The sequence below is a fragment of the Oryx dammah genome, unplaced genomic scaffold (genome assembly GCF_014754425.2).
Source record: "Oryx dammah isolate SB20612 unplaced genomic scaffold, SCBI_Odam_1.1 HiC_scaffold_19, whole genome shotgun sequence".
NCBI lineage: Eukaryota > Metazoa > Chordata > Mammalia > Artiodactyla > Bovidae > Oryx > Oryx dammah.
Genome location: NW_024070203.1, coordinates 34,012,238 through 34,030,706, shown reverse-complemented (window position 1 = coordinate 34,030,706; position 18,469 = coordinate 34,012,238). Strand labels below are relative to the sequence as shown.

Below are 18,469 nucleotides of genomic sequence, written 5' to 3'. Positions count from 1 at the left end.
CTGGTCCATTTACCTGACGCTAGTTTAAGATAGACTTCTGTAACAAGCAACTGAAAAAAGAAAGATGTTTTCATATTAAATGGTTTAGGATGAATAGTTGAATTCAAAGTAAATGAATGATTCTAAGTAAAAGTGAGATAATACAACATCAAAACCTGTGGGAACACTGCTAAGATTTCCAGTTAAACTACAGAAGTGTTTTTGATTCAGAAGAAGCATTGAAGTCCCAGGTTAATAGCAGGCTGATTTATCTCAAGATTGTTGCATGTACACAGATGACCCTACAGATTCACACACTGGATTTGTTCATGGTGGGCTTCCCTGTTGATGCAGACAGTAAAGAATCTGCTTGCAATGCAGGAAATGGGCATTCAGTCCCTGGGTCAGCAAGATCCCCTGGAGTATTCTTGCCTGGAGAACCCCATGGACAAGGGAGCCTGGTGGGCTACAGTCCATGGGGTTGCAGAGTCAGACACAACTGACACTTCTGGGAGAAATGGAAGGGGCGCTCAAGTGAACCCAGGGAAGAGCTTAGGGTGGGCGGCACATGGGTCGTGAGGGCCAGGTGGCTGGGTTCAGAGCAGGAAGGTAGCACTTGGACATGAGGATGCTCCCCTGCGGATTCTCGGGCGCTGTCAGCCAGTACCAGGTTCCCAGGTGAGAAGGGGTGGACCAGAGCCTGGCGGGAGCTCGGGTCATCTTCCCAAGCTCCCTGTCGCCTAGAGGGCTTCCAGAGCTCAGCTCCTCTCTGGACCAGTACTCACGGCGGCTGCTGTCTCTGCCCCTCACATCTGTCATCCTTACTCGGGTGTAAGCGGCTGCAGGGCAGTGTCGATGCCTCGATCCCTGACATGCTCTCTGTCTAAGGAGAAACATGAGACCCTAGGAGATGGAGTCAGAATCAAGATGCAAACTATCATTATATAGGAAGGATAAGCAACAAGATCCCATTGTAGAGCACAGGGAACTCTATATTCATCATGCTGGGATAAACCATTTGTTGTTCAGTCACTAAGTCCTGTCCAACTCTTTGTGACCTCACATATGCCAGGCTTCCCTGTCCTTCACCATCTCCCAGAGCTTGCTCAAACTCATGTCCACTGAGTCAGTGATGCCATCCAACCATCTCATCCTCTGCCACCCCCTTCTCCTGCCCTCAATCCTTCCCAGTATCAGGGTCTTTTCCAGTGAGTCAGCTCTTCACATCAGGTGGCCAAAGTACTGAAGCTGAGGCTTCAGTATAGCATCAGTGTTTCCAATGAATATTTGGGGTTGGTTTCCTTTAGGATTGACTGGTTTGACCTCCTTGCTATCCAAGGGACTCTCAAGAGTCTTCTCCAGCACCACAGTTTGAAAGCATCAATTCTTTGGTGCTTAACCTTCTCTATGGTCCAACTCTCACATCCGGATAAACCATAGTGAAAAAGAATATACATAGGTACAACTGAATCACTTTGCTGTGCAGCAGAAATCAATTAACACTGTAAATCAACTGTAACAACAACAAAAAAGGACACGAGAGGGTTTAACGTCTTGGAAAGGGGGAAAGAGCACCTTCAGTGGGGCTGGGCTCAGGGGAGGGCATGGATGCTGGTCCACGCAGATGTATAGGTCGTCAGGGCGATGGAGGCTTGGGGGCGCCATGGTCACAGTAAAGGAGGAGGGGAGGTGTTTGCTGAGAATGAGGACCAGGGGCTTGAAGAGTATAATGAAGAAATCTTCAGACTGAAGGGCCAGGGAGGGGGTGACCAAGAGGAAGGCCATCCTGTGAAGGCTGAGGCGCAAGTGTGGTTCAGTCGCTAAGTTGTGTCCAACCCTTTGTGACCTCAGGCTCCTCTGTCCGTCAGATTCTCCAGGCAAGAAGAATACTGAAGGGGGTTGCCATTTCCTTCTCCAGGGAATCTTCCTGACCCAGGGGTTGAACCTGGGTCTCCTGCATTGCATACGGGTTCTTTACTGACTGAGCTTCATGCAAATTACGTTCTGGATGCATTTCTTCCCCACTCATTATAGTGATGGTTTAGATCTGTAAGGCTGTATTTTCACCTGTGAACTATGAATTTATTCTGTTCACCTGTGATAAAAAATAGTGGGCTCTAAAGATGAAATCCTGGTCTGGGAACTAAAAGAGAATCTTGAGTGTGTCTGTACTTAGTTAATCTTCAGTTCAGTTCAGTCGCTCAGTCGTGTCCGACTCTGCGACCCCATGAATCACAGCACACCAGGCCTCCCTGTCCATCACCAACTCCCGGAGTTCACTCAGACTCACGTCCATCAAGTCGGTGATGCCATCCAGCCATCTCATCCTCTGTCGTCCCCTTCTCCTCCTGCCCCCAATCCCTCCCAGCATCAAAGTCTTTTCCAATGAGTCAACTCTTCGCATGAGGTGGCCAAAGTACTGGAGTTTCAGTGTTAGCATCATTTCTTCCAAAGAACACCCAGGATTGATCTCCTTTAGAATGGACTGGTTGGATCTCCTTGCAGTCCAAGGACTCTGCAACACCACAGTTCAAAAACATCAATTCTTCGGTGCTCAGCTTTCTTCACAGTCCAACTCTCACATCCATACATGACCACTGGAAAAACCATAGCCTTGACTAGACGGACCTTTGTTGGCAAAGTAATGTCTCTGCTTTTGAATATGCTATCTAGGTTGGTCATAACCCTCCTCCCAAGGAGTAAGCCTCTTTTAATTTCATGGCTGCAATCACCATCTGCCGTGATTTTGGAGCCCCCCAAAATAAAGTCTGACACTGTTTCCCCATCTATTTCTCAAATAGTTACATGTACAAAAAAAAAAAGGCTGATATAAAACCCTTGTGCTTTATTTTTTTAGAGTGAAAATGCCCATGTTTCTTTCAGTACTAAAAAAGGAAATATGCTTACTTGAATGTTTGTGATGAGTGCCACTAAGTTGAAAATTCATTCTTTAGGTTGGCAGGCTCTGGTAATAAAAAGTAAAGGTAACTTGTCAACAAAAGGATTTTCTAAACACTGCTTCTCTTACCAAACTTTTGAGGCTGATCCAGTTAAGAGCACAGCGTTTTACATCAACCATGTAAGATACACATGAACATATATACGCATTTAGCAATACATACATGTATCCTAAGATACAGCAGGGTACCAATTTTACAAGTAGTGGTCACGTTTTTATAAAATGGGAATCTGGGTCCTGTTTGTTCCCATGATGTACACTTTGAAGGCAATGTGGCATCTTCTTGTGATCCTTTGTCACTTGAGAACACACTACTGTCACCGTAAATGTAACTACACAACCTCTCTACACAGCCATACCCCAGTCTTTCCAAAAGGATCAGGAAAGGTGGCTGCAGTTTTCTTGGTGCATGTATCAGTTTTCTGCAGAGAAAGCGTCTGTTATTAAAACAGCCCGAGCACAACCAGCAGAAGACACTACCGCCTCTAAAGTCCCTGTCCTAGACGGAGCCCACGAGTTCTTGGATTATTTTATTAATAATAAATATCTTTGATATCCTAGGCTTCCACTGCTTTCTCGGATAAGGAGCGGAGCAGGTCTTTGTAAAGAGCGGAGTTCGTGAAGCGGGGGTATGAGTCCCTGTGCATCAGCGTGTAGATCTGCAGCTGGGCATCATCGAAGATGTTCTGGGAGGGCTCAGCCATGCTCCTGTTGATGGTCTCCCGCACGCGTGAGTCCAGGCTGACCTGGCAGAGGCGGGGGAAACACCGGGCTCGTCAGACATGGTCCTCTCTGGACATCCACCCCCGGCTCCCACAGCTTGTTTGGCTTTTTAAAAATCCCAACCAAGCAAGATCATCCCCAGTGCTAAGCTACCAAAGGAGGAACTGAACAGAGAACAGGGATCCCAAACTTCAGAGGTGTTGGAAGCCCCTGGTGGGTTGGTTAAACCGGGTGGAGCCCCTGCAGAGCTTCTGGCTCAGTGGGTCTGGGTGCAGGTGAGAATCTGCATCTCCCATGAGTTCTCGGCGATGCTGGTAAAGTGATGCTTATGGGCGTTGTATTTCTTTTTTAAAAAAAGTTATTTATTTTTAATTGAAGGATAATTGCTTTGTGGTATTGTGTTGGTTTCTGCCAAACATCAACATGAATCAGCCACAGGTTTACCTATGCCCCCTTCCTCTTGAACCTCCTCCCCGTCTCCCTCCCCACCCCACCTCTCTAGCTGGTCACAGAGCACTGGGTTGAGCTCCCTGTGTCATGCAGCAAATTCCCACTGGCCACCTGTTACACATGGTAACAGATATATGTTTCCATGCTACTCTCTAGACTTGTTCCACCCTCTCCACCCCCTGGAGAAGGCACTGCACTCCACTCCAGTACTCTTGCCTGGAAAATCCCATGGACGGAGGAGCCTGGTAGGCTGCAGTCCATGGGGTCTCACAGAGTCGGACACAACTCAACGACTTCACTTAGACTTTTCACTTTCACGCATTGGAGAAGGAAATGGCAACCCACTCCAGTGTTCTTGCCTGGAGAATCCCAGGGACGGGGGAGCCTGGTGGGCTGCCGTCTATGGGGTCGCATAGAGTCGGACACGACTAACGCAACTTAGCAGCAGCAGCAGCAAGGGCACTTGGCACCCATTGGTGGGACCACTGCCCAAGTCTATGATGAGTAGGGGGCAGGGGGGCTCCATATTCTGGAGCAGCAGTAACCGGGCTAGGTGACCAGACACTGAAGGGGTCCTTTGTGCCCATGGCCTCGACCTCTGGCGGGCACCTACCTCCTTAGGAGAGAGGATAGAAATGTAGTCTTCGTATATGACCCTCGCTTTCTCTTCAATCATGGCTTTATTCGCTTCTTTCTTCAGCTCCTCACACGCCATCCAGAAGAGCATGTTCTCCTCGCTGAACTCGGTCCGCAGAAACTCCCGGAATGCGTTCCTGCCCGCGGGCGTGAGCATGAGCTTGTCGAAGGACTGAGCCCAGGCGCTGGCCTCCTCCAGGGTGGGACCCGGGCTGCGGGTGGGAGAAAGGGGTGTGGGGAGCTGCGGGATAGGGAGCTGATGGGAATTCAGCCCTGGACAGATGTCTTTTTCCCTCTGAGAATGAAAATGTGCACCGAGGCCCTTTCAGGCTGAGAAAGACTTGTCCTCATTCCTAAAGCCTTCAGCAAAAATATGGGCATGGATTGAACTGTGTCTCCTAAAAAAGAGATGCTGAAGTCCTGACCCTGGACCTTGTGTTAGAAGTAGGATCTCTGCAGATTTAACCAAGTTAAGATGCGGTCATTAGGGAGGGTCCTCATTCAGTATAACTGGTATTCTTATAAAAAGGGGGATTTGGATACAGACAGACACATGCAGAAAAGGTATGAGTCGATAAGTGAAAATAAGTCCATTGATAATACAAGAAGAAAAAAGGCACTTTTAAATTTGGCATTATGGAAAGTAATTTATATGTTTTTTCCAACTTAAAAAAAAAAAAAAACTTCAAAAAATAATATATTAGCTAAAGCCTAAAAGAAGAGTTAAGAAAAAATGGACCTTTAAAATTTTCCTGAACCTCAACATGATGTGTATTTCATTATGTTCTTTTATTTAAAAAGGTGAATCACATAAAAATAAAATATATCACATGTTTTGCCAAGAAGCATCAATTTATATTTGTGGTTAACAGTCATTAGGTTAATAAATGGCACTGACTTTTCTCCCTGTCACACAATAAATTGAAAGGAATTTGCTGGGATTTCCCTGGTGGTCCAGTGGTTAAGACTCCAAACTCCCAATGCAAGGAGCACAGGTATGGGTTCAATCCCTGGTCAGGGGACTAAGATCCCACATGCAATGTGGTCTAAACATTTTTTTTAATTAAAAAAATAATTAAAAGGAATTGTGCAGAGTGAAAATGTGATGCAACATTATTAAACTGCAGTTAGAGAAACTATTCTGGTGACACATATAATGCAAAACATCAGAAAATTCCAGCTGGGCATCCATAGGATGATGGATGTTCACTAAACTTACTGTGATCATCATTTCATGAGGTATGCAAGTTAAATATTTACGTTGTATGCCGTAGGATTATACAGTGCTGGATGTCAACTGTATCTCACACACACACACAAAAAAAAAAAACATTGGAAGAAGAAAAAATAATAAGGAATTAAAAATAGTAAGGCTGGCATTTCTGTCTATTCAGCAAGCTAAACACTATGAGATTTTACCTTTCTTCACAGGTGGGAAGGTCTTCTGTTCTGACTTCATAGGAAGTCCTTCTAAGTCTTTGTTCCTCCTGGTTTCTTACAGTGAGACTGCACGAAAGGAGATGAGGGTTGAGATCATTCTGTATCAAGTAACAAGTTCCTTGTTTTCTTGACACAAATGACTCTGCTTTGTTTTCTTAAGAAAAGCAAAAGTATGACAAGCAAGTATTAGCAAAATAAATTCTATATATAATACTCTGGTCTACATGAATGAGGGACAGTTGACATTTAGAATAATAATGGTTTTCGTAAAACAAATGAACAGTTAGGTTGTATGCACTTTGGGGCTATTTGTAGTCATTTTGTGTGGACGTCTGTTTTTATTTCTCCTGAGTAGACACTCAGGAGTGGAAATATTGTCACATGGTGACTCTATTTTTAACATTTTGAGGAAGTCCCACACTGTTCTCCTCCAAAGCAGCTGCACCGTGTCACGTTCCCACCAGCAATGCTGGCGGGCTCCAGTTCCTCCACACCCAGACTAGCCCTTACTATTGTCTGTCTTTCTAATTCTAGGCATGTAAGTGGGTATGAAAGGTATCATGCTGTGTGTCTGATTTGCATTTTGCTAATGACCCATGACATTGAGCATCTTTTCAAGTATTTACCAGCTATTTGTCCATCTTCTTTGGAGACATCTTCTTGAGTGATAATTTGACTAAATTTTCTGTTACTTTGCTCCCATACTTTGAAGACATTGCTCTCATCTTTCACAGACGCACATACCACGTGATACTTAGTTTCTGACTGTGATGATGATGTCCAGGCATAGATTTATATTTTATTCATCATAGTTGTTACTAGTAGGAGGAGCCTGCTTTGAGGCCCGACACCACCTGCCCCCCCCCCCCACATACCATCAGTCCCAGACTTTATTCAGGCCACAATCCTGCCTCCTATGCCTCCCAAGGCAGCAGATCGGGGACTGGATAGATAGGATAAATGCCAGCGTCATTCCACTTTCAGGGGACATCTCCGAGCATCTTTCAGGTACCATCTCACTGAGCCTGATGAGCAGAGTGAAAAGTGCAGGAAAAGGGGCTTAAATGTGGTCTTCTTCCCACTAGGGGGTCCTGGACACACGTGGTGCAGGGGCTGCCAACACACCCTTTCCTCCAGTCCCCTGCTGGGTCCTCTAGACTTCTACTCAGGTCCGTAGGCTGGCCTCGAATGCCAGGCCACTCAGCCCTGTATTCCCACCAGAGTCTGGGGTTCTGTCCCGAATAGACAGACCTCCCAGCATTGAGTTCCATCTGTTCTCGGAGGGTCGCACTTCTAGGCCTACCCACCGGAGTGGAGCTTCTTGGAAATTAATGCCAGCCCGAGGCAAGCAGGAGCAGACCAAACAAACTGTCCTGGACTTTTCATTTTCAACCTTCCGGTCCCCTCATCACTTCGTGTGATTCTGTCACTGATCTATCCCAGGGCTGCTTCTTCTGCACGGTCTGGATTGAACTTGCAGTCAAGCCCAAGTACATTACAATGGTTTCATTGACTAAAGCTACACGCATATTTGGTTGGCATGAGGTATGTTTCATATACAAGATTTCAGAGATGCAATCTGATGCCCATGTGATTTCTGAGTGAAAATCATACTCCTTCCTCCAGATCTTCAGCAGTGACTCAAACAGTCAAGTTGTTTCTCTTTTTTTAAGCAATGAATGTGTATCTTCCTCTTCAAGTAAGTTAGCCTATATTTTTAGCTTTTCCTCTCTCTGTCCAGCATAAATTTTAACAATTTTCTTTATTAAAAACAGTATTAATAGAACAGAAGCAGCAGAATATAAAATGTAGGCTCATGCTCTTTCATAACCCTAATCTTTAAGACCCAGATTAAATTGTAACTCCTCCAAAAACTCTATCTCCAAGTAGAAGGCCTTGAGTTCACTCCTTTTTGACAATATAGGCACCATTTTTGCCCAGATATTAACATTCAACTATAAGCTAGCTTAGATTGTTCTTCAGACATTTGATATATATTAGTTAGCCTGATTTCAGGGACTGGATTTTGTCCGTTCAGAGGTAGGATGTCTTTTTTTTTTTTTTAATATTTATTTATTTTCTAAAGTTTAGCAGTGCTGGGTCTTCATTGCTAGGCTGGCTTTTTCTCAAGTTGCGGTGGGTGGTGGCTTCTCTTGTTGTGGAGCACGGACTCTAGGTGCACGGGCTTCAGTAGTTGAGACACACAGGCTCAGTAGTTGCCTTATTGGGGACCCTAGAGTCCATGGGATTCAGTAATTGTGGTTCTCAGGCTCAGCTGCCCCATGGCATGTGGGATCTTCCCAGACCAGGAAACAAACCCGTATCCCCAGCACTGGCAGGCAGATTTGTAGCCACTGGACTACCAGGGAAGACCTTGTGTTTTTAATCACTTGGCTGACCCCAGGCTTAGCTGTAGGAGGCGGGCTCTTTCAGCTGAGGCATATGGGATCTAGTTCCCAGACCAGGGATTGAACCCCGGCCCCCGAATTGGGAGCACAGAGCCCCAGCCACAGGATCCCCAGGGATGCCCTTGTCTTGGTTTTTTGTTTGTTTTGTTTTTGTGGTCCTTTACAAAACCCACATCAGTGTCAGCCATGCAGCAGTTGCTTACAAAGCATTTACTGAATCATCATAAGCTGGCACTGTTCAAGGTACTGTTTTCTTATCAGGAGCATGGTCATAACAAAGCCACCAGCTTACCAAGAACAGCTGCAGCAGCAGCACCAGCAGAAGCAGCAAGCGTTGGACCCCTGGTTCTCTAATCCAGGCTGGCCAGGGGCGCAGGTTGCAGGCTCCTGGGCTGCGCACACCGGCCGCTTCCGCATCTCCGTCCATTCTGACCCCATTGGCTGCCACAGGAGAAGTGGAGTGGAGGGGCAGAGTTAGTATCAGGGAAGCTGGAGATTCCACTGTTTGCGTCATTGAGAAGATGCAGTGTGACTCTATCCTGTCATCTCTGCTAATTCTGGTAAAAGTTGGTCCTTTGAACCTATTCATGCATATGTGTTAAGTCACTTCAGTCATGTCCAACTCTTTGCGACCCTATGGACTTAGCCCGCCAGACTCCTCTGTCCATGGGATTCTCTAGGCAAGAGTACTGGAGTAGGTTGCGATGCCCTCCTCCAGGGGAACTTCTCAACCCAGGGATTGAATCATGTCTCCTGCATTGGCAGGTGGGTTCTTTACCACTAGCGCAACCTGGGCAACCCTTAGAATCCATTCATTTACCATTTATTCACTGTCTAGAATCTGCCATGTGCTGTGATAAATTCTAGTAGCGAAACAATGAATGGAGGTCCCTGTGCTAAACTGCTCACAGTTTGGTCAAGGAGGTGGACGCTGACAGGACATCTCTCGACATCACAGTGAGGACCTCCCACAGGTGCGTTTCCCAGTTTGAGCACCCCCCAACCCCACCCCTGCTGGACCAACATTACGGGGCACGTGGGGGCAACTGCACTGACTGGATCACAGTGGCGAAGCTCTTGGAGCCACGCCTGTGTCCTGCTCAGTGATGCCCTGGGCACACCCAGGAGACGGTGACGCCCCCTCCACAAACGTGCTGCCACCTGCAGAAACGATGCCCTGGCCTTCCTCCCCGGACATGGTGCCACCAGAAACCCCTTCAACCCTCCCCTTTCCTGAGAACTACAGGAATGGCTAGAGGAGAGAACAATAAAAGCAGCATAAGAAAGAGAAATCGCTGAATCCATTTTTAACTTTTGATACAGTGGTTAAAAAATTGTTGGCAGAGTAAAAGGAAAAAAAATTTTAAGTCGTTAAAGAACCTTAAATAGGTCTTTGGAATTAAATTCTGTATTTGTTATTCCATTCCAACATTAGATTTATCTATTCTTACTATTACTTATCTTTTTATGTTATTGGACTTTGTTTTAATTATCATAGTTTTATTATGTATTTTCATATTGAGTAGGCTAAATTCTCTTTATGAATTAAAACTCATTAACAACAGCTTTGGATTAGCCCTCGTCTTTTCATTACACGGGGATGTAAGTTCCAGGACGGAACAAGAGACTCATCAGAGGGTTGTACTGTCCCTCATCCACAGGCAGAACAATGCTCACAACACCTGTCCAGAGCACCAGCCTGGGCAGTCCATCCTCCCAGGTGGACCCAATTCTCACCGCATCAGTGGCATTTCAGTGGAGCCAGAGACAGACAATGCTTTCACTTCATTTAGGATGTGGAGGGGCAAGGACAAGCCAGCACAGTCTCCAGACTAATCAGCTTTGAACCACAGATGCTCTGGGTGACTGTTATTTTCTCAAAGATACTGATGCAACTTGCCTCATTAAAAACAAAATCCCAGGGCTTCCCTGGTGGCTGGTCAAGAATCCACCTGCCAGTGTAGGAGACACAGGTTCAGTCCCTGGTCTGGGAAGATCCCACATGCCGTGGAGCAACTAAGCCAGCGCGCCACAACTACTGAGCCTGTGCTTCAGAGCCCAGGACCTGCAATTCTGAGCCCATGTGTTCTAGAGCCCGTGCTATGCAACAAGAGAAGCCACCAAAATGAGAAACCTGAGCACTGCAACTAGAAAAAACCCTGAACAGCAACAAAGACCCTGCACTGCCAAAAATAAATAAATAATTACATATTTTTAAAAATCCCTCTTGTTTCTCAAAAAAATAAAAAAGGATTTGTGATGTGGTCCTGTCAGCAGGCTTCAAGAGATTCCTGTTTCAACATCTTTGCAAGACTGGGTCTTAAAGTTTGATTTCTGTTCTCTTCATACTTTTCTCCTCTCTTTGAGTCAGTATGGGTATTTTTCATTTCCTGAAAAATAACCCATCCCTCTCATTGCATTTTCAAATTTACTGGGACTTATCATTATAGGTTATCTTAATTATTTGATCAAGACGCTTTCAGGCCCCAGCAACTAGCCTTTGTTTGAGGGTCCAGAGGCTTAGAAGTTAGATGAATGTAAAGCCAATGTCAGTGACCTCAGAAACTGTTTCTATAATTTATGGCAGCCTGAGGCAATGCTAAAAAACAGGTTGGCAGTTTATTAAATGTTCTGTAGTCCACTGGGCTCCTCTGTCCATGGGATTTTCCAGGCAAGAATACCGGAGTGGGTTGCCATTTCTTTCTCCAGGGGATCTTCCCAACCTAGTGACTGAGCCCATGTCTCCTGCTTGGCAGGGAGATTCTTTACCACTGGGCCACCTGGGAAGCCCTATTAAATATTTAGATCTTAATTAAGAGATCATCCTACTCAAACATGGCTTTTCCACTCCCAGGAACCCAACATTTAAGAGAACTCTTTTCAAGATCAAGTAAAGAAAAAAAAAAAAGTAAATTCTTAATCTTGATCAAAATATTTGGTAATTTGGAATTGAAAGGAGCTGCTGCTGCTGCTGCTGCTGCTAAGTCACTTCAGTCGTGTCCGACTCTGTGTGACCCCATAGATGGCAGCCCACCAGGCTCCCCCATCCCTGGGATTCTCTAGGCAAGAATACTGGAGTGGTTTGCTATTTCCTTCTCCAATTGAAAGGAGCAACTAGTTATAAAAAATTTAGCCTAACAGTGACTCTCTCAGAAAAGTTATTTTCTTGTAAACTTCAACTTGGCGGTTGGATTCCATGAATAGATATTTATTTTCATTATGGTTTCCAAATTCTGAAAATAGCCATTATTCAATTACACATAGGGAATATGATGAAAGAACAAGCATTGCACAGGGAAAAAAAAAATCTTCTCTCTTGAAAAGGCCTGATTCTAAGCTGCAGAATCATAGACAAGGGCCTGATAAAGGAGAACCAAGAACCTTCAAGGACACAACATTAAAACCATCCCCAGCGATCTTTAGAAGGATGACCTTACCATCAGTAAGAAGTGATGGGCCCTGAAAGAGTTAAGCCAGAACATAAAGAAATTTGAGAGACAAACTCCCCCTCAAGCCGAGAGTGCTCTCTCTTTATAAGGACACCCTTTATAAGGACAACCTTTACAAGGACACCCTGGTCTTTATAAGGAGACTCTGGTCCAGTGTGGCCTCATCTGCACCTGATTACATCTGCAAAGGCCCTTTTCCAAATAAGGCCACATTTACGAGTGTGAACAATATTCAAGGCTAATTAAGAGAACAATGCTTCATATTTTTATGGGGCTTCACAGATTACAGGAGACTTTCATATATATTACCTCATTTGTATTTTTCCCCACATTTCCATGAGCCAAGAAAGACAGTTATTAGCTCCTCTTCTCAGGTGAAGAAACCAAGGCTTAAAGAGGCTTACCTCATCCCTGAGGTGCCTCGGATGGACCTGTAGCCCAGGTAGCCAGTCTTTCTTCATGCCAGTCTGTCAGTCCAAGGGCCTTCTTCAGAAATTTGACAGCTCAGCACAAACACATGCATTTTTCTTTTTTTCAGATGCCTGCATTTTATAACACACTAATGTGACAATATTTCTAGTTATGATGTTTACTTTGACCTGTACGTGATCTAATCTACTTAATTTTTAGGCCAAGGGAGCTAAGCGACTTTTCCATGGCCCCTTGGCTAGTTGACAGTGTATAAGCGACTAGAATCTACAAACAGCTCACACACACATGCACACACACGTGACTCATGTTATTTCTGATACATTATGCTTCTTCCCTTGAGACTGTACATATTTTACATTTTTAAAAAAAACTGTAACCATTTTTAAAATTGAAGTATAGTTGATTTACAATGTTGTGTTTGTTTCAGATGCCCAGCAGTGATTCGGTTACTTTGAATAATCTTTTCCAGATTCTTTTCCATTGTAGGTTACTATAAGATACTGAATATTGTTCTCTGTGCTATACAGTAGGTCCTTTTTTCCTATTTTATATCCAGATTCTTTACGATCTGAGCCACCAGGGGAGCCCATTTTATATACAGTACTGTGTATGTGTTAATCCCAAACTCATAATTTATCCCTCTCCCCGATCCCATAAGTTTATTTCCTACATCTGTGACTCTATTTCTGTTTGTAAATAAGTTCATTTGTATCATTTTTTAAGATTCCACATGTAAGTGATATCATATGATATTTGTCTTTCTCTGTCTGACTTAATATGATATTTTTATAAACATTAATATATACTTAGGTATTTAGATATTCCAATCAGTTTTTCATTTCTTTTGGCCCCAAATGCAGTTTGGCCCCATTTGCAGTTGCAAATGTAATTGCAGATATAAGATTTCATCAAAGGCAAAACTTTAAATCTGAATTTGAAAACAAAACTTTTTTTTTTTGCCTTGCTGAGCGGTATGTGGGATCTTAGTTCAGCAACCAGGGATCCAGCCCACACCCCCTGCAGTGGACATGTGGAGTCTAACCACTGGACCACCAGGGAAGTTCCAATAAAACTAATTTTTAAAAAAATGAAAATCCCCAATGAAAAAGGGAATACATGCTGATGAATGCTCAACCAGGCTTCCATGCTGAACACAGAGAAATCACAGCTCTGCTGAACTCTTTAATCCTTCTCCCAGCCCCAGAAATAACCATTATTAAGATTTTGATGTGATTCTTTCCAAAACCATTTCTTTATCTCTTTTTTTGGTTGTGCCACGAAGCATCTGGGATCTTAAGTTTACCAACCAGGGATCGAACCCTCAGTTGGAAGTGAGGAATCTTAACCACTGGACTGCTAGGGAAGTCCCTCCAGAACCATTCCTATGATTATAAGAATACATAATTAACTTTAGTTTAAAACACAGTCTTAGTAATGCTTATCTAAACAGCCTCGGATGCTATGTATGACTCTGTGCCTTATGGTTTTGGCTTTAAAAATATATCAGAAGTCTTACTGAATAGGACATGTAGCTCTGACTCCTTCATTTAATAGGTGACTAGGCTCTCATACTTTAGATGCTTCGACATATCATGACACAATTACTCTTCCCCCTAGAGACCATAAAAGATTGGCAGATTTGACTATATAAAAATTCTAAACTTGGGAGCCATGAGCTAATATAAACAAGGCTGCCCCTGCCAAGTGTGGGAAAGTTTAAGTATCAGAAAGAAAATATTAACTGCAAGGAAAAAAACATCAGATGTGTGTGAATCTGTGATTTCACAGTGATGCAAAAACACTCACTGTTACTTTTAGAAAATGTTAGGGAACAAACTGATTTGGAAAACTGGTAAATACTGACAGAGAATCAAGATTTTATCTTATCTTTTCCAACACAAACATGACTCCAGGGTAACCTAAGAGTTGATAAGGAGAAATTTCTCTTTACAAAAGTTTGCTTGTTGTTTAGTTGCTTGGTCGTGTGACTGTAGCCTGCCAGGTTCCTCTGTCCATGAGATTTCCCAGGCAAGAATACTGGAGTGAGCTGCCATTTCCTTCTCCAGGAGATCTTCCCGACCCAGGAATAGAACCTGAGTCTCCTGCATTAGCAGGCAGAGTCTTTACCACTGAGCCACCAAGGAAGTCCCTTACAAAAGTTTACTAGCTAATAAATGGAGATGCTCCCGCCTAGACCATAGTATCTGACCACCTCTCATACACGTTATGGGGCTTCGCTGGTAGCTAAGTGGTAAAGAATCTGCCTCCCAATGCAGGATACATAAGAGACATGGGTTGATCCCTGGGTAGGGAAGATCTCTTTGAGGAGGGCATGGCAACCCACTCCAGTATTCTTGCCTGGGAAATCCCATGGACAGAGGAGCCTGATGGGCTACAGTACATGGGGACGCAAAAGAGTCGGACACGACTGAGTGACTGGGCATCGGCAGCACATTAATTGACTGGGTTTCCTCTCCTAATATTTTATGTGATGCTGGGAAAGATTGAAGGCAGGAGAAGGGGGTGACAGAGGATGAGATGGTTGGATGGCACCACCGATTCAATGGACATGAGTTTGACCAAACTCTGAGAGATTGTGAAGGACGGGGAAGCCTGGTACACTGGAATTATGGGATCTCAAAGAGTCAGACATGACTGAGCGACTGAACAAATACTTTTTAAAAGATTTTTTTTAAGTGGATAATTTTTGAAAGTCTTCATTGAATTTGTTACAGCACTGCTTCTGTTTTTGTTTTGGGTTTTTTGGCCCCAAGGTAGGGTGTGAGATCTTAGCTCCCTGACCACACTCCCTGCACTGCAAGAGGAAGTCTTAAGCACTGGACCACCAGGGAAGTCTCTCCCAGTATTTCTTGGAGCCTGTTCAAAGGGTCAGGTTTTTGTTGCTTCTCTGAATTCAGAACAGAGCTCCTCTCCTCCAAGGCCACACCTGTTCATTTCCCTTTGGCTGTTTCCTAAGCGACTCTCAAGAGGTACCAACATCATCAAGAGAACAGTCTTCCAGGAACATTCTCTGCATCCTCTCGAGACACTCTTTCCCTTGCTCTCTGCAGTAACATTTCTGAGGACTTAGCCCCATTTGCTCCTAATTTTAGCCTCCTTTCGGTCTTTCTGCCTTCTAAGTCTTCCCAGCCTGGGAAAACTCTTTCTATTAATAACATCCTTCCCCCACATGCAGGATGATTTTTCGCAGATGTGTGTTAGTTCTAGGTTCTGCTCCGACCCCGCCTGCAGGGCGAGTGCATCCAGGGAGTGCTCAGTGGTGGTACCTGGTAGAGGGTGGGGTAGGGCTGCCACAGGTTCTCCTTGGGGTCTGGCACTCAGACCCCAAGCAGTGGGGTGGGGTGGAGGAAGCTGTGATCAGGACCCTCTCAGCCCGAGCCCCTCACTCCTGGTAGAACTGGAAAAAATCTAGGGCACAGGCTGGGGAAAGGAACTGTTAGACATCCTTACTCAGTGAGGGAGGAGAGAGCAGTCTGGTATGCCAGGCACGCAGGCTTCCAGAACCCAGAGGAGCTGTTTCTAAGGATGAGTGGCTCTGAGGCTGATGAATCCGACAAGAAGTCTTTTTTGGCTTCTTGTTGTCTTTCATTGAAGAATCTACACAATGGGACTTTCCTCGTAGCTCAGTGGTTAAGAATCCGCCTACCAGTGCAGGGGACACAGGTTTGACCCCTGGTGCAGGAAGTTTCCACATGCCCTGGAGTAACGAAGCCCAGTGTGCCCCAGCTGCTGAGCCTATACATCCGAGAGCTCCACAACAAGAGAAGCCCCTGAAAAGAGAAGTCTGTGCACACAAGTAGGGGGTAGCCCCTGCTCACTGTAACTAGAGAAAACCCTCGCATAGCAATGAAGACTCAGGGAAGGAGGGAAGGAGGAAGAAAGAATATACACAACGGATAGCCAAGGTCCTGCTGTAGAGCACAAGGAACTATCTTCAATATCCTGGGATAAACCATAACGGAAAAGAACATACAAATGAATCACTTTGCTGTACAGTGCAAAGTAACACAACACAGTAAATCAATTGAAAAAGGGAATTTACACAGTGGGGTTTGAAAACCAGACCAACTGAAAGTAGAGGGTGGATGGATCACACAGTGCAGAACTCTCCCTGGAGTTAGCTGCCTACTCTGAAAATAGCAACAGGTGAAGGTGGCTTTCTCTGGATGATATACTCCAGGCATAAACACCAATCAGCTGGTGCCAATTAAGTCACAAACAGGCCCTCAGCCTGCCCAGGGCTCCCACCTGTTGTTATTATTAGCGGCTGAGAAATAAGATGAATCCTATCAACAACGGTGTTTCTACTGTTTTGTGGGATCTTGAAGTCAGCTGATTTTAAGTGTGAGAATCCTGTGGTCTAGTCATCACCAGAAAAAAAATCCAACTCACTCTGGCTCATGAAATGTTAATGAAGAGCTAGAATTACTTGCACTGACTTCAGCAGTTAATAGACCAAAAGTCAAATCAAATCTGTGTCTTCCACTTCACAGGACACAGAAAGCTATCAATGTTTAGTAACCTACCAGTTTTAGCGAAAGATCTTAATGTGTCCTCTAGTTTTCAAATTTTTCTGCCTTTTGGTTTTATTGCCTGAATTATTTCGATCTATTTTAGGGAAAAGCTGGTTCATTATTTTAGTAGGGGAAATCAACTGAGAGTTAAATAATAGACTTTTTAGAATTACAATTACTTCCAGATGGATGATCACATCTGTCCTTACCTTCTAAAATAACTACTTAAGTGACCATCTGTTTTTCAGTAACTTTGAATGGAAATCTTTACTCTTTTGTTTATCTGGTTGTCACCAAGTTTGTAACTTGAACCACATTGAAGGTTTTTAAGACTAGGATAGTGATGTGCTTTTCTTCTGTCATTATTAAATGAACATATTGTATAAATCAACTTTTGCAACTGCCTTTGGGAAATTAAAGTATGATCAGAAGGAAATAAATGAATTATACATGCTTTTACTTGTTCTTTCTTAATACCAATCAACAGTTACAGTGTATTTTGCAAGTACTGATTGAAATGTTGACCGTGGGCATTCCTTACCCCATGAGGCCATGGGATTTCTCAAGGAGACTATAGATGACTGCTTAGCCCAGGGCACCTCTGAAAGAATTCAGCATTTACTAAATCTTTGTCTCTAGGGCTGTTTTAGGCAATCTTCAAACTGGTAAAGAATGTGCCAGGTTTGGGTAAGAATTTCTGCCAACTTTTACCACTTCCTTTCAAAGCAAGGAACACGTGCTTGGTTGCATCCAACTCTTTATGGCCCTGTGGACTGTAGCCCGCCAGACTCCTCTGTCCATGGGATTTCCTAGGCAAGAATACTGGAATGGGTTGCCAGTTCCTCCTCCAGGGGATCTTCCTGACCCAGGGATCAAACCCGAATCTTGTGCATCTCCTACATTGGCGGGTGGATTCTTTACCACTGAGCCACCTGGCTCTCTAAGAATTTCTGAGCAATCATTGCAAATTACAGAAAAAACAGGAATAAATATTTTCAACACAGACAAGTGAATGTCTAAAATCGAACGGGGTTGCAAAAGAAAGGGACTTGGTGGGTGACAGCTGACAGAGGTGGCTTCCTTCTTGAAATGATGCAAATGTGAAAATGTTCTCAAGCGGATAACGGTGATAGTTACTCACTCTGAATCTACTCACAGTCCTTAAACTGCACATGTCTAATGGGTGTCATCTGACATAAGTCACTTGCCTGCACTGTGCTTCTGGTGGCTGTCATTCCTGCTTCCTGTTTCATCAAGTTCACTCAACTCAGGTATAGTAACTAACTGGGCTTCCCTGGTGGCTCAGTGGTAAAGAATCTACCTGCCAGTGGAGATACAGGTTCGATCCCTTGTCTGGGAAGTTCCCCTGGAGGAGGAAGTGGCAACCCACTCCAGTATTCTTGCCTGGGAAATCCCATGGACAAAGGAGCCTGGAGGGCTATAGACCATGGGGTCGCA

General features: G+C 44.4%; 1 protein-coding gene across 3 annotated transcripts in view; it reads right to left on the bottom strand.

The window, feature by feature from the left end:
- Positions 1-2,799: 2,799 nt before the first annotated feature.
- RGS20 (regulator of G protein signaling 20) overlaps positions 2,800-18,469 on the bottom strand; it is a 47,807-nt gene continuing 32,137 nt past the window's right edge. For all 3 annotated transcript variants that reach the window (XM_040261219.1, XM_040261220.1, XM_040261221.1), the window contains 4 exons: positions 8,888-9,036; positions 6,167-6,253; positions 4,725-4,959; positions 2,800-3,684 (listed from right to left, as the gene is read on the bottom strand). In XM_040261219.1, coding sequence (XP_040117153.1) covers positions 3,496-3,684; positions 4,725-4,959; positions 6,167-6,253; positions 8,888-9,036 — 660 coding nt within the window. In that variant the 3' untranslated portion in view covers positions 2,800-3,495. The remainder of the gene's footprint in view (positions 3,685-4,724; positions 4,960-6,166; positions 6,254-8,887; positions 9,037-18,469) is intronic.